The sequence below is a fragment of the Muscardinus avellanarius genome (assembly GCF_963383645.1).
Source record: "Muscardinus avellanarius genome assembly, chromosome: 15".
NCBI classification, from domain to species: domain Eukaryota; kingdom Metazoa; phylum Chordata; class Mammalia; order Rodentia; family Gliridae; genus Muscardinus; species Muscardinus avellanarius.
This window is the reverse complement of record NC_137801.1, coordinates 23,936,452-23,953,410: the sequence shown is the minus strand read 5'-3', so window position 1 is coordinate 23,953,410 and position 16,959 is coordinate 23,936,452. Positions and strand designations below refer to the sequence as shown.

Genomic DNA, 16,959 nt, shown 5'->3' with positions numbered 1-16,959 from the left:
GAGACTGTTTCAAAATAAAGAATAAAAAAAAAAAAATAGGGCTGGTGGTGTGGCTCTGAGGTAGAATGCCCCTGGGTTCCACCCCCAGTACAGAAAAAACAAAAAAAAGATGAGATGTAGATGAACTTAACTTTAATGTTTTTTTTCTTTAATCCAATATCATATTATCATTTTCATATGTAATCCATATAAAATTATTAATTAAATATTGTATATTCTTTTATCTTTCCTTAATCTTTGAAATCTAGTGTGCCTTTTATATTATAGGACATCTCAATTTGGGAAGCTAAATTTTCAGCTAAAATACTTGATCTGAATTTCTTAAAATTTATATTTTAAAAAATTAGACTTACATACCCACATTCCTCCAAAGATATTTTCCCAATAGTTGAATCACATATCCATTTTTAAATTTACTTAAAATTAATTAAAATAAAGAAGTCGTTTCCCCAGTCTCATCAGCCACCTCTCAGGTCCTCAGAACCCTGGTAGCTTGTGCCCACCTCGCTGGAATGGAGAGAGCACCTTTGTCACTGGTTTGATGTAAGATGGTTTGTATGAGGAATTTATAAATCACAAAATACTATCCAAGTAGATTACAACTCCTCCCAAAGTTACTCAGCTCAGGAGAGATACCTCAAGGACCAGAACAATTCACCGAATGTCATTTCTACATATAGTGATTTAAAATTTGAACAATACTCAAGACCAGCTTTTAATTTTTTAATGTGTGATCCACAGTAGTAAATACATTTTACATAATGACACAGCACACATGAACCTGTGTGTGTGTGTGTGTGTGTGTGTGTGTGTGTGTGTGTGTGTGTGTAGAAAGAGATCAACAACCTTTATTTCGCAAAAGATAGGTACAATAAGGACATTTTTAAATTTCATCTCTTTCTTCCTCCTTCTAGTCTCCTCCTCCTCCTCCTTCTGCTCCTCCTCCTTTTTCTTTTCATTTAATGCTGGTCATGACCCACTAAATTGATTTCATGGCCCACTAATGGGTTACAAACTCCAACTTGAAAAACACTGATCTTAGGAGTCCAAACTTCCAGGCATTTAAAAATTGATTTGTTTTGTGTTGCAAATAATAACCCTTCTGTAGCTGCCAGTTAGTTTAAAAGAGAAAAACATCCTCTCCGATATAAAAAGGAAGTTTGGCGTGATTTTAGATAAGATGCAAGAAATAAATGAATTGTCTGTGTTTTTGTTCTAAATCATTTCTTTATCCATTCGGCAAAGGTTTATTGAAGAACACAGAACCTGGCATTGTGTTAGGCAACCCAAGATAGATGAGACCCCAGCACTGAATACCAGCAAAGAATAACAAAAGCCCTCTCTCCAGGGGCTTAGCCATCTAAGGAGCTTGGACGTTTGGTTTTCTCATAGCAAGAACACCAGAGACAGGCAGTTTAGCACTGGTATGTGTATCTACCAGCATCATCAGAGACTCAGCTCTTGTGGCCTTTTTATTTCACTCTTGTGCGCATGGCTTTGGACAGAGCATGGCCACAAGACAGCTGCCATACATTTAAGAATGATGTCCATATTCCAGGCACAAAGAAGAAAGACGCAGAAAGAGGAAGCTTCCCCCCAAATCTACAGCAGATAAGATTAGCAGATAAAATATGGGCTGCCCATTTATTTTTTTTTATTATTTTGTATTTATTTATTCTTTGGGTGGTACTGGGGTTCCTGGAAACCCTTCTACCTCCGGGTTACACTCCCAGACCTATTTTTATATTTTTACTTGGAAACAGGGTCTCTTAAGCCAGCGAGGCTGGCTTCGAGCCTGTGAGATCCTCCTATCTCCGCCTCCCAAGCAGGGGGATTACAAGCGTGCACCACCATGCCTGGCAATGGGCTGCCCATTTAAATGTGAGTTCCAGATAAATAGCAAGAAGATTTTCAGTATAAGCATGTACTATGCAATATTTCAGATGTATTTTTACTTAAAAAAACTCATTAATTATCTGAAATTCATACTAAACAGGTATCTTGTATTTTTTATTTGCTGACACTGACAACAATATAAGTATGATTCTGCTTATATTTCACTATCCAGAGCTGTCATAAAGAAACTCCTACCTGCATGGAAGTTTGGTTAAGTCAAATCGTTTTTAAAACTTCCAATCTTCATAAAAGAGGAAGGCAAGAAAGAAGGAAGTGATCTAGGTGCTGAGTGAGCGAAACGATGGAATCTACTACCAGGCAATTTCTTTCCTCTGGCCTTTCTTATAGATCACAGTAAGCTATTTGGATTTTAGTCTGCAGTCACTGGGAAGCCGCCGAAGAACTTAAAGAAATAACAAACTCAGTTTGTGTTTAATAAAAGGCTCTGTGCAGATTTCATGGGGGTTGGATAGACCAGATTGGGAAGACCAGTTAGACAGAACCCTATGAAAATGCAACCCTGACACCTTACCAGGCACAGCCCTTGTCTCTCGCAAGATGGACTCTGGGTGCCCTGTCCAGCTCTCCCGTGTGGCATGCAGGTGATACAGGCCTTGCCTTGCTTCTGGGCCACATGGCTTGGTTATTATCTTGCCCACACCTCATACTCCTTCAGCAGCAGAGTATCTGAGAGCCATAGAGAGCCACAGCCATGCGCAACATCAGAATTTATTATTATGAGTCTGGGATCTGGTGAGACTTCCACAGGGACATGCATGATTTTTTTTAATTTTTTAATTTAAAAAGTCAACGAAATGTATAGGGAAAAAATTAGTAAAGCCTGTAACCTCTTAGCAAAAATTTAACGAGTAGCATAAAGGTTTTTATGTGCTGACATATAGGACTTAAAACAGAAATTGAAGTCTGATTGAGAGGTAAGGACCTCGGTAGGAAAAGGACAAACTTGATTGTGTGCCTCTTTCTGTCCAAAGTGGATTTTATTCCACAGAAGCCACGCTCTCTTTCTAGCTCTCCCCCTCCTTCCCCTGCAGCAGAGACTTTTATCTCTCCTTCCTCCTGTTCTCACTGAATTAAATCAATTGTTTCTTTTTCATTTGGTTCTCTTCACTCCCTCTCGTCAGATCAAGTACTTTTCTATTTCCTTGAGGATTACCAAAATGAGCTCTTAGGGAAAAAAAAAGGTTTCTCAGCACTTTAGCTTCTGTTTCCTTCTATTTATTTGCTTTGCTTTTTATTATCTTTTTTTTTTTTTTGCTGACATCCCAGGACACATATTCAGTATGTAGAGATTATTGGTTTTCCTCCTTTTTCCTAAATGAAAATCTGTAGCATTCTTTTTTTAAATCACCTATGTCTCTTCCCTAAACATGGTTAATTTTTTTCTAGCAGGATCACAGATCTAATAGAAGATATAAAATAATACACCCACAGATATACATCTGTGGTGTATATATATGGACATCTATCTCTATATATGCATATGTATACAAACCAGGAAATACATGTATTATTGCATACATAAGTATAAATATATATTAACATTTCTAGGGAAATTTTGTCTCTGTTAACTCGGACCTGGGAGGTAATTTTGCATATTTAATTTACAGAAGTTCAGTAAATGTGCAAATATATCAATCCTCCCAGACTACAACTGAATTCATCGTGTAAAGATGAGCAATACTCAGAGGAAAACTTAACCCCTTCACTTTTCTTCCCTCAATGAACACACTTGGCTTCTCTAATCATTTGATCTCTAAAACTGATACCATTTCTTTCCAAAGTGCTTCCAATAACGGAGCAGAAAGGCAATACATTTAAGTCCTGCTGGTAGAGAGTAGCGAAGCTAATTCTGAATATTTCACATCAAGACAGAGTTAGACAGTAACAGGGCACAGAGACCAGGTCCTAACACAGCGCAGCTACTCACTGTGGAAGCCACACACGTCCCCCCCCACCCCCCCTCTCAGCTGAACTCCCTCGCCTGCAAGGTGAAAAGCTGTCTCCAAAGACCTAGATTTTTGACATTTGGTATTTCTGCTGTCCCATTAGGCAAAGCATACCAGTGAGGACAATCTCACCTACTGCTTCTTCTAAATCTCAGAGTTCTGCTTTAAAACCTAAAACATGAGTTGAGACTGCTTAGGGTAGGAGAATTTAAATTTTGAAAAGTAAACAACAGGGGGAAAATTCACAAGACCCTCAAATACTTCCCAACTATTGTGGAGCCACCCTATACTCAGGGCCCCAAGAGTGATTCTGAAAGGAGGAGCCACCTGCCTAGGTCTCTCCTAGACAGACTCAGGTCCAGGCTCAGTCTGTGACCACGGAGGATAGTCAGAAGGGCGTCAGATCAGCCTCTGGTCCTGATGCATAGTTGTGAGTGCGCAAGGAAAAGCAAATGGTGTCTGGGGCCAACTGGAGACCTCAGGGCATCTGGCTGAAATCCATCCTGTGGATTTTCTATCACAGATTCTGGGTGTCCTCATGCACAGGTAATCTGAAGAGCTTGTTCCGAATCCCAGATCCACCCCCAATATGCACTGTGACCTTAGGCGAGTTCTGACGTCTTTTCTTCTTTGCTTTCTCCCCAGCACAAAAAGCAATTATGTGATTACTTGTGTTTACTTTTTTTTTATAATCTATGAAGTTCTCAAATAAGAGATATGGAATGTAGCGTATTTAAATCTTCTCAGCTAGAGAGACCAGTGCAGTCATTCAAAAGAGCCTTTCCAAAAGTGTGATTGTTCCACAAGGAGCTTAAGTCTTTAAGAAAGACAGCTTAAAAGTCAAGGCAGAAAAGATGGAAGAGTTGGTCTGGGTAAAGATATATTATATAGATAAAGATGTGTAGATGTAAATATGCTACTCCTGTATTTTATCTTTTTATTTTTAACCTTATGAGTTTTTCTTTCCCTCTCTTACTTTCTACAAATGGTTTCTGGAGCAAAAGTACAGGCAGAGGGTTTCCAAAGTATGTTCCATGCTACACTATACACAATGGCAAAAGGGTTCTATGCCTAAAGGAATTTGAGCAACGCTTCATTTTATACTCCATTCCTGAAAAGTCCTGTCTTTTACAGGCATATCAAGACTCTGAGAAGTAGACTAGCATTCTGTGGAAGATACCCCGGGAGCTGGCACAGAGTATCCTCTGCTGCTGGTGTGGCACTATTTGCTGATGCTGCACCCAGGGCCATGCATCAGGATGAGGCCCACCAGGTCACCTTACTTTCTGTCCATACTCCAACCCATTAAATACTCTGCTGTTCTGAATCTCCACCTAACACGAGCAGTATTGTGATCAGATGGATGAGTAATTGCATACAATAATGATTTGATAGTTTATTGTACAATGGACAATTAGCCAATGATGCCAGAATCATGTCTTATTGATTGAGATGGAAATCCATCCATCCCTCCTTGCATTTGTTTATGAATGTTCTCACGCAAAGGAGATGATTAAAGGCTTCTGGACCAGAAAGGTAGATTGGGCACACATTTGTCTCCTTGTCTCCTGAGAGCCTACTAAAGTTACATTAAAGAAGTCTATGGAGGAATAAATTCTGAATAGCAAACAGCACAGGAGAGGGAGTGTGAATGATTTCACACGCACAAAGGGAGACAGAAGCTGTCGATGGAGGAAATAAAGTGGACATAGCTCAGAATGTGCAAATCCATCTCCTAAGAGCAGAGGATGTAGCCTGTCTGCTGAGAGTACAGGTGAGGGTCACCCGAAAGGAAGGAATCATGAGACTGAGAAAGAAGATAAAAATTTCTCTGCGGTTAACCTAGATGGCTTTACCCCTTTTTTAATTCCATTTCCTTCAGTACAAAAGGTAGCAGGATGCTTAACCATAGGAGAAAGGGTAACTATTCTCTAAAAATCCAAAAGCAGTGAAAGAATCAGGGCTGTAGATATGAGTGTCCATACCCAAAGAGGCATGTCCTTCATGGTGGCAGTAGGCAGAAGGCACCTGCAAAAATGGCCTGCCCCGACATTCGTCATCAGGCCAATTCTGCCATAAAGAGCAAGAAGTGCCAGGCATAGCGGTGCATGGGTGCATGCCTGTAATCCCAGTACTTGGAGGCTGAGACAGGAAGGTGGCATATTTGAGGCTAGCATGTGGCAACTCAGTATGACCGTCTTTCAAAATAAAAATTAAAAGGACTGGAAACAGTAGAACCTTCCCCACTTCAGCCCCCAGCACAACAACAACAAAACAGTCAAGAACATGAAGCATCTCTGCATAATCTACATACATTTAGCCTATCAGCCTTCTTAGTTTCTTCTATTTAAATATAAGGAGCTGAGCAAGGATCCTCAACATGGGACTAACCCACCAGCATGTAAAAGAACATAATTGAAAACAAAGATAAATCATGTAGCAGAAGTCATATTGAAAGGTAAATATCTTTTGAAAGATTGAAGACTGAGAATATGTGGAATTATATTATCAGACAAATAATAAAATGAGATTTTCTAGAGATGAAAGTGATACGTGTTTTCTGATTAAAAGACCCCTTCAAATGCCACCAATGAATTCTTATCTGGATCTATACCTAGATACATTGTACTGAAATTTCAGAGCTTTGGGGTTAGAGAAAGGTTCTAAAAGCTGAGAGAGAGCCAGGCGTGGTGGCGCACGCTTGTAATCCCCACGCTTGGGAGGCTGAGACAGGAGTATCGCGCAGGTTCGAAGCCAGCCTCAGCTACTTAGTGAGGCTCTCAGCAATTTAGTGAGACCCTGTTTCCAAATAAGGTATAAAAATAGGTCTGGGAGTATAGCCCGGAGGTAGAAAGCCTCTGGGTTCCACCCCCAGTACAATAAATAAATAAATAAATAAATAAATAAATAAATAAATTAGCTGAGAGAGAGAGAGAGAGAGAGAGAGAGAGAGAGAGAGAGAGATTAACTGCAAAGAAATTACAAATGAAACCAGCATCAGACTTCTCCGTAACACCGACAGTAGAAAACATTAATGCTAAGCCTTTATATTTCTGTGGCAAAATTTCTAAAATAGAAACCATAACCAGATATGCTAGCAGCCAGTTGTGAAGATGAAATAAAAATATGGTGGATACTTAAAGATTCACAAAGAAAATTCTCTCTGAGAAATTTTCCTAGAGACAGTGGGACTAACATAAGAGTCTCAGTGAAAAAGAAGTTTCAAAATAATATTGGTATTGGATACCCAAAAAGCCACTGGTACAAATTAAAAGAATAAATCAATCCCTTCATGAAGAAATGAATTATTTTCTAATGACTATATGCAGGCATTAGTGATATGATAACGACAGATACAAAATAAAGGAAAGAAGAAATTAGAAATTCCTGGGAGATGAAAATCCTGCCCAAATAAGTCTTAAGATATAAGGCAAATAAAAATGTGCCACAATTTGAGCAAGTGACAGTGTGTGTGTGTGTGTGAGTGAGTGAGAGAGAGAGAGAGAGAGAGAGAGAGAGAGGAGAAACTATTCATTTGATCCTGTTGACACTGGGAACATTCTCCTTGGAGTGGGATGTATTATTGGACCTATAGAGAAGATTATAAATATAACTCTTATTCACCACAGTGCAAAAATATATAGTCATCAGTATAAAAGGTCTGTTTATTGATTTTCAATGTTTAGCATCAACCTGTAAACAGAACACAAAAGCCTTAATCATTCTTACACAATCTTGACAAGGTAAAGAAGGAGTGCAGCTGGCTGGGGAGGTTAGATGTCCCAGAGAAAGAATACAAAGAAGGGCGGGAAGACTAATAGCCGCATCTTATGGCTTGTGATGCTTTTGACGCTAACAGACCAAGCAATAAATGTCTCCTGTAAGATTAAAAAGGCAAACAGGTTAAAAAGTAAAAGGTGATTCAAAAATCAAATTTTAAAACTTAAAATTTAAAGAGGCTAGTGTCAATTTTGTCTTATACCGTCACCCACAAATAACACCATGATCATAATATTTAGAATTATGAAACCAGCCATCGGGGGGAAAAAAAAAACCTGATATCCTTAGGAACATCCCTTCTGGTGTTTGGGACTTGGTTAGGAGGAGTAATGTTTCAAAACTGTTTTCTAAAATTATTATTACATGTTCTTCTGCACTATTTGGTTCCTTACCATGTGTCTATATTGCTTTGATTTTTTAAAAAATCATTGAGAGCTCGGGTGTAGTGGTGCATGCCTATAATCACAAGACCTGGGAAGCCGAGACAGGAGGATGGTAGGTTCAAGGCTTCAGCAACTTAGTGATACCCTCAGCAACTTAGGGAATACCTGTTTCAAAATTAAAAAATTAAACAGGCTGAGCGTTTACCTCAGAAGTAGAATGCCCTGGGTTCAATCTCCAGCCCTCCCCCGACATACAAAAAGTCATTGAGAACCAGCCACGTGGCAAGCATTATGCAAAATACCAAACAGCTCCCAGTCTTGTACCTGAAGCGTCCCCAAAGACAAATGATTCCAGGACAAGAAGCCCTTACTTGGGATGTGTTTGTGTAAAGTGGGAGAGAGAAAGGCTGGGCAGGGAATCACAGTTTACTTCTCAGCAGGAAAGTTCACAGTATATTTGGCCAATTGATTGAAACTGTTGGTATAGAACCCTCAGAGAGATGAATTAGGAGAAGAAGTGTTTAGGATTTGGGGACTTGGAGGTTTGACTTGGTTCCTTTAGATTAATAATATTCTAGTCAGGTAGAATTACTGACAGTCTGGAATTGTATGAATCCTTAGAGAGACTCTATCTACCCTTTCATTTTATAAACAAAGGAAGCTTGGTTGTGGCAGGGCTAGGGCTGAAATCCAGTCCTTCTGATTCCAAGTTTAGTGTCAGATCAAAGGAGTCCCAGAGTAAGGCAGCCCTCCAAAGAGAGCACTGACATTTTTCATATATCTGCTCTGGGTTGGAACTGTCCTGGCCACTTGGTGCATGCTATTTAACTTAACCTTCACAGGAGCCACCTAAGATAAGACTATACCCATATTAAATTTGCTCAAACTAAGAGTTAGGGTGCTTAAATTAGTTTTTAAACCCCTTAACTAAACAGAGACAGATCCTGGGTACCAGGGAGTCTGTCTGAGCTCCGGGTTCGTGATCCTTAATTTCTAACTTGTACTTTGTGCTTTTCTGGTTGAAATGAGAGCGGAACATTCATATATTGATGACCAGAGCTAAAAATAATGACCATTTCATACTTAATCATCAAACCTATCAATACAATCCAATAATGAGGGAAACACAATCCCAGCACTGTGTGAACAGGATTCTTTGATCTGCTTCTCCACTCCCCCATGACCACACTGGGTGAAGGTCTATGTGCTACCCTGCCATCCTTCTTAATTAGAAGGGACCCCAGGAGCCCGTGCATAGCCCCAAGCTACCCTGAGCAAAATAAACAGGAAACAGAAAAGAGGGAGACGAGAGATAAATCCTCACTGACTTTAAAAGATTTATACTGACAATATCCCAAGGAGCTTATGAGATGTATTTTTTTCTCTTTTTCTCTTGGTGGAAGAAAACTGCTGATGAAAAGATAGCTCTCAACTATAGAGTTTCATTGAGAGTGAAAATACTTTAAGCTCGGTCTCTTATTGATAGTCCAGTTGCACAAAATAAAATTCATATAAACATCATCTCACATATTATAACTGGAAAAATAATCCATCTTCCAGTCAGCTTTGAAAGCGTCCCATTATTGAGGTACTGTATTACTGAATTACAGAGACAGAATTTACATGCTCTCCCGCACCCAGGAACAAGAGCAATGACTCAGGAAGAGCTCCCAGCCCAACACCCAACACCTTCAGCTTCACTTTGGGGATTCCTATATGTGCTATGCACAGGCACCCCCCCCACACACACACACATACACACACACACACACACACACACACACACACACACACACTAGTAGTCTTTCTGAGATGAAGGGAGACACCTCCTTCAGGTTCATTCTTTCCTTTAGTGGCATGTATACACTTGCGCGCGCGCGCACACACACACACACACACACACACACACAAATCTACTGTTTTGGGGGGTTTTTTGGGTGGTATTGGGGTTCCTGGAAGCCCTTCTACCTCTGGGCTACACTCCCAGACCTATTTTATACGTTTTTTTAATTTTGGGGAACAGGGTCTCTTAAGCCAGCGGGACTGGCTTCGAACCAGCGCGATCCTCCTGTCTCTGCCTCCCAAGCACGGGGATTACAAGCATGTGCCACCACGCCCAGCTTAAACCTACTGTTTTTAACCCAACATTTTACCACCTTGAAATCATCAAAATCTTAGATCAGGGCACAATTATCGCTTCCTTATTTGTAAATTATCACACAGGACATGTGACTGACTTCATCCATGACCCTAAAGAGGTTAGAGCAAGACTATGCCACCAGATATACTACCAGGCCCCTCACCTGCTCTGGACAGATGCACGCTAACCTAGAATTGGAAACCTCAGTCATTGCCAGAGACTATCCTCCAACATGTAACCTTTGTGTACAACAGAAACAAACCATACACCTCAAATTTGCATTTAGTTGTACCCTTGTCCTAGTGTAGACTAGTGGAGGAGGCTGAGGTTGAGCTGGTCTCCTCATATCAGATCAGTCTGCCTGAAGCAACTCTCCTGCTAAAAATCATCTAGCCTCCAATTATCCCCAAAGTAAAGTTGACAGTCCTCACCAAAGGATGGAATGCTTTCTCTGTTCTGGTCCTACCACCCGGCCTCCTTAATTCCCATTCTCTCCATGTATCCCACTCTGCAGCCAAACATTTTCTACCTTCATGTCTTTATTCTTCTTCTCTTCAACTGGTTGTGCATGCTTGTTCTGTCAATGTCTTGGGTTTTCTCCCCCTTTAAGACCTAGTTTAAGGGCCTTTTTCTTTATGAGTCTTCCCATTCAGACTTTAGGTCTTTCTGGGGCCTTCCAGAATATTTTATCTCTGTGTATGTGATGACTTTATAACCTCTACTTCTGAATATAGCTCTTGCAGACATCTTTTCTCCCCAACCAGACCAAGAGTCCCTCGAGGCTAGAATTGTGTCTGTATCCCCAGGTTAGAGCCTGTGCTTAGATGTATGCTCAAAATAAGAATCCGATAAAGGAACCTGTGAGCGGAAAAGAGTAAGGGAGGGAGTTTGGCTCAATGCCCAGCTGCGCCTGTTTCTCCCTAGATGGCCCTCTGAGTTGCTAAGCTAGACAGTCTGGACGCCAGGCACCTCAGCCATCTCCTAGATTCAGGGACACAGTGTGATAATGAGGATGATGGGAAGAGAGGAGCACTGCTCAGAATCCCTGAGATCTGGCATCTGCTCCTGACTTTCAAACTAAGACTTTGGACAAATCATTCCCCAATCTGAATGGCTGGCGTGCTTCTCCAGAAAGCTAAGGGATTGTATGAGAGATTTCCCCACTTCTGAGTCTTTGGTTGTTAACCCTTTCCTTCCTCTGTTTCCATGACATGAACATTTTTCCTTACTGTAAGTCAGGGATAAAATATATATTATTTACTGAGAGTTGAAAGCATTCTCCAAATGCCTATATGCCATATTGAAACTTCCCAACAGGTCTACAGGCTTCAGTTCCTAGCACTGTCTCCCCATCACCCTGGTCCAGCTCAGAAACAGTCTCGTGCTCACCCCATCCTGATTTTAACCAGAAGTCACCTGTACCTACTTCTAGAAGCTTGCAAGTTTCCGATTCCTGGCACAAGACCTTCTTGGTAAATGCCTTGCCTCTGGTTGGAATCCCCCTCTTTCACGTGCACCATTCTGGCTGGTTCATTTGCCTTTTTGGCAAATTGGACTATCTGCAGAAGGAAACCTTCAAAGTACCAGCCAATACAGAAGTTTCCGTTCCTAGCACTGCCCTCTACATCCCAATACAGCTCAGGAACAGTCTTGTGCTTTCTTTGTGTGCAAGTCATTCTGGTTTTAAGAAGTCGCCTTTACCTATGTGCAGAATGTTGCAAATCTCTAATTACTGGCACAAGACCTTCTTGGAAGAATGCTTTGCTTCTGGTAGGAATCCCTCTTTTTCAATTACACCATTCTTTCTCACAGACTGCTGGTTCATTTGCCTGTCTGGTAAACTGGGTTATCTGCAGAAAGAACCCTTCAAAATGCTGGGGTGGGTTAAGAAGGCAGAGCACTTATTAGCTCATTCCCCCTGGGGAAGTCGAGGATCATGCAGAACAGGTTTCCACTGCAAGAGGTGCAACATCTGCTAGTCCGAAGCATCCAAGCATAATTGTGGCAAGTAAAATCAGTGCACTGGGGGGAGTGCCTGGAACAACCAAATGGTGCCATGTGTTTATGCTGACAGTAATCTCCATGAATGTGGGTTTCTTGTAGACCATGTGGCTTGTGCTGCTAGAATCAGGGTTGGCATGTCCCAGAAGGAAGCTCTGCCACAAAGATGGAACCAGGGGGGATTTGTAGGGCTTCCTTTGTAAAGAACAGTTGCATATTCACATGACTCATAGGCTGAAGATCTGTGATGAATCTTAAGAGATTACTGAATCCAACCAACCCTTCTCACCTCATTTTATACACGGGGAACTGAAACCTAGGAAAGCCAAAGCTTTGCCAAGGTCACTTGGCTAGTAAGGAAAGGAGCAGGAGTCATTTGAAATAGATGTTTTTGTTCCTATTTCCCAAATGAAAACCTCGAGGCTCAAGGACAAAGAGCCATTAAGCATGGGAACTAAGGTTGGAGCCTTGCCCTGACCAGTTATAAGCCCACTGAGGAAACCACTGTCTACTAGCATCAGTCTGTACTATATGCAAAGAAAAGCTAAGAGAGGAGGAAGGGGTCTCATGTGTGAAAAGATGAGAAAGCCCTCCAGCATTCCTGAATTGTGATGCTCTTGGTCTCTCAGTCCTGCAGCAGAGCTGTTGCTGGTCCTCCTGCCTGGATACATCTGCAGATTCCCTTTCCATGTCTCTTTGCAGGCGCCTTCCTCCTTCTCAACACCTCGGCAGAGTCCAAACACACCATCCTGAGTCCGTGGATGAGGAGCAGCAGCGAGCGCTGCACGCTGGCCGTGTCAGTGCACAGGCACCTGCAGCCCTCCGGGAGGTATGTCGCCCAGCTGCTGCCCCACAATGAGCCTGGAAGAGAAATTCTCCTGGTGCCCACTCCAGGGAAGCATGGGTAAGTCCTTCCCCACATCAAAAATTGATTTTATAAAAGGTGATTTGGTTTTGGCTGCAAATTTTCAGACTCTTTGACATCTACTTAAAACGCACTATTGTCCTTTAATGGCCGGGTCCAGATTGAACCATTACTGCTAATATTCCCTGGAGAGTGTCTCGGGCATTGATCTGTGGGTCCCCCTGACCGCCCTGGCTAGTGGTCCTTCCAGAGGCCAGAGGACCAGCTGTTGGAGTACGATGTTAAAGTTATTCATTTCCCAAAGTCCAGATGGAGCCAAGAAGCATATAGCTAAAGAAAATGTTAAATGGCTGAAATGAAAATAATATGATGGAAACTGGGTCTTACCAGCATATATTGGGCAGGAAGGGAACAGATAAAATATTGTGGCCACCCAATAAGGTCCTACAGAAGCATGGGACCCAAGAGAAGAATTGGTCAGGGATAACACACCAGTGTCAGTAAAGATTGGAACAGAGCTCTGTCCTGGAACCTCCAGGGCATGCATAGCCCCAGAGTCACACCCAGCACTTAAACTTGCAGACTCCCCCAAGCTTTCTAAAAGTCTCACTTGCTTACTCAGTGATCTATGAAGCTTCTACAGAGAGTGACCCTGGAAAGCAAACTTGTCCCGGGGTCTCTCTGGGCCTGCCTTTTTTCTTCACTCATTTTATAATTATAAATACCATTCTAAGGCTCTAACTTTGAGGTATCCCAGATCTGATAATTTCACAATCAAAAGAGCAAGGGATCCTTCTTTGTGACATATTTATAAGAGAAAGAGCCAAGATTTGGGGCTATGCTTACACTTGAGAAAATACCTTTTCAGAGGGGTTCCAACTGAACCATGACTGTGGCTCATCCTCCATCCCCACGGGGCGCAGTGGGGAGCCCTGCATCATTCTTTTCCAATAAGGTTTTATAAGCACCTTAGAAATTTCTTGGAAGTCTCCTCTCCAATGTCCCCTACTGACCCATCCAAACTCATTTGTGCTTAAAACACAAGTGGCTGCTGTCCCAGCAGGAATGACACATTGACATCAGGAAGGATGCTCTCTTCATACCTAAACTGAAATCCATCCTCTTGCCTTTAAAAAGCCTTTTTGCACTGACTGGGAAGATCCCAGGCACCACGTGTCCCTTGCTCTTTTCACCAAAAGTCAGGAGTGTCAGGGGCCTGGCCTCCCTGCTGCTTAGGGTGCACTGTCCTCTGGCACCAAGCCTCCTTCCGACCACACCTCTCTTTCCAGTGACAAGCTCAGATGAGCAGGTGCCTGTCTGTGGGTGGGGCTGGTGGTGGCTTCAGCTACAGTGCTATCTGTGGAAACTTGATGAGCCTCGTGAGCTGTTTATTTTGACTCACACTTTCAGCGTGCCCTTCTCAGCCCAGCAGAGACCAGAATAAGCTGCTCAGAGTGCCTGAGCCTTCAGGCAGCCAGTCCCTTGTAGAGCTGGACAGGTGAGATAGGGAATCACTGATGACATCACAGTGAAGAGTGGAGACAGAGGTCATCCCTAAGGGCAGGCTGAGAATGTCCATGGGTGCGAGAGGAGAGGTGCCACAGGGGACTGAGCCCTGCCTGCCTGGCCGGCGTAGCAGAATCCAGAAGACAATAACTGATTGGGTGTGCAATACCAGAAAGACTTGCAAAGCATTTCTCCTCTTTATTTTTCTTCTCTTATAACTAACAGGCAAATGCCTATTTAACAGATGAGAAGACTGAGGCAGCGAGAGGAAATAGAAAGTGATGTGGGCCAAGCTGGACTCTGGGTCTCCTTTCTCCTCCTTTGTGCTCTTCCCAGGAAACCCAAAAGCTCTCAGCAGGAATTCAGAGGGAATAAGTGGAGTTGGGGAAGCAAAAAAGAAAGAAAGAAAGAAAGAAAGAAAGAAAGAAAGAAAGAAAGAAAGAAAGAAAGAAAGAGAGAAGTGAAAGAACCTTGCAAAGGAGAGATGATACAGATACTTTGGTCCTGGAGACAACATGGGAGGGTGAGATGTGAGGACATGAAGGCGTCTTCCCCAGGGTGTGGGAGGCCATGAACTCACCTTGGGGCTGCCATGCCCACCGGTCTCAAGCTCTCCCCAGATGACAGTGCATCCTCTTCCCAAGGCAGCTTGTCCATCACCAGAAGAGTTGAGCTGCCCTCTGGAGGGTGTGAGTTGGGGTGGAAGACAGGGTTTAGGATTGTGCTAGGAGCTTTGTCACAGGCCGAGGCTCCAGGAATCTCAAATAGAGAAATAGCCCCTCACCCCAGCCCTGGCGGAGCCATCTTGGAGTCTAGCGATGCACAGGAATCATTCCAAATTTAATTTTAAAATGCCTGGGCTAGCTAACCTCCCCACTTCCAACAAGATCAATGTGGTGAGGGTGGAAGGTGGCAGCAGAACAGACAATCGATAACCCACTCTGCTGCCTCGAAGAACCCTGCTCCTCTGGGCATCGCGGCAAGCCGCAAGACACAAAGGCACCTGCCCAGCAAATCAGAGTCCAGGCATTTGTATAGAGGTAGATCAGGGTCTTTCAGCCTCGTTGTTATTGACATTTAGGGCAGAACAATTCTTTCTGTGGGGGCCGTCCTATGCATTTCTTCCCCATATTCCAGGCCTCCACCTAACTTGATGCCAACAGCACCTCCCCAAGGCGTGAAATCAAAAACATTTCCAGACCTTGTCAAAGGTCTGGGGGAGGCGCAAAATCATGCCATGGAGAACTACTGAGTTGGATGAAATATTTTAGAGCTGGGAGGAATTATGAGATTCTCCTGATCCCGCCTCCTCAATTTTTAGATGTGGGGACTGAGGACCAGGAGGGGAAGGGACCTGCTCCAAGTCACATCATCAGTTTTGTTGTTGATAGCTGAGGATCTGGAGGCCCACACTTGTATGTAAGTTCCAATCACTGTAGTGAGTCCTGGATTGCAAAGATGTGCAAGGCTCGGTCCTACCCTAGAGCTGTAATAACTACTGTTAAAATGTGTTTAGAACTTCCTAGATACCTCAGCCAGTCCCTCTCTGCACTTTAAATTGATTTTCTTATTTAATCATCACAATGACACAGTAAGTTAAATTGTTATATACCCCATTTTTTTTTGGTAGTACTGGGGTTCCTGGAAACCCCTGTACCTCTGGGCTACACTCCCAGACACCTATTTTTTTATATTTTTATTTGGAAACAGGGTCTCTTAAGCCAGTGAGGCTGGCTTCAAACCTGCGCAATCCTCCTGTCTCTGCCTCCCAAGTGCGGGGATTACAACCGTGCGCCACCACGCCCAGCTATTATACCCCATTTTGTAGGGGAGAAAACTCAGTGAAGCCAAAGAACCCAGGGTCATAGGCGAGACAGTTGGAAGTGTTCTGAACCTCGCCAGCCAGACTTCAGACTATTTTATCATGGCTATACAAATTCAATTAAGCAATGGTAGTGCAGCAGAAAAAAATCACAGCACAATACTGTTAATGAGAATCCCTGAATTTAACTCCTACCTCACCCTCAGCTGTCAGTTCAGTGAACAATCATTCACTCAGTGTTCTCTGGGCGTTAGGACCACAGAGGTGCAAAGAACGCCAATTGTCAGCCCCCTCTGCCAAGAATCCTCTGTAGCTTCAGGCAAATCTCATTTCCTCTCAGGCTTCATTTTTCCCATCTATAGAGTGGGAATAATGGTGTTGCCCCTGCCCACATTCTCGTATAGGGTCCATACAATAAAGAATAAAAGGATTTTGCACACTCTGACGATAATTCAAATATGAGGGGCCATTACCTAGTATCCTAATCTGCTTTGTTCTGCTCAGAGTATAGGATTGAGATCTGTCTGCTCTATGATTATGGGGTCACTGTCAGTCTCCAGAATGCAGTAGTGTGCCTCACTGAGGGTTTGCTCCCTTTA

At 42.7% G+C, this 16,959-nt stretch overlaps 1 protein-coding gene across 1 annotated transcript in view; it reads left to right on the top strand.

The window, feature by feature from the left end:
- ALK (ALK receptor tyrosine kinase) overlaps positions 1-16,959 on the top strand; it is a gene marked incomplete at both ends in the record, with an annotated part of 721,303 nt that overhangs the window by 366,138 nt on the left and 338,206 nt on the right. Inside the window, one exon of the mRNA XM_080711348.1 lies at positions 12,870-13,071. Coding sequence (XP_080567474.1) covers positions 12,870-13,071 — 202 coding nt within the window. The remainder of the gene's footprint in view (positions 1-12,869; positions 13,072-16,959) is intronic.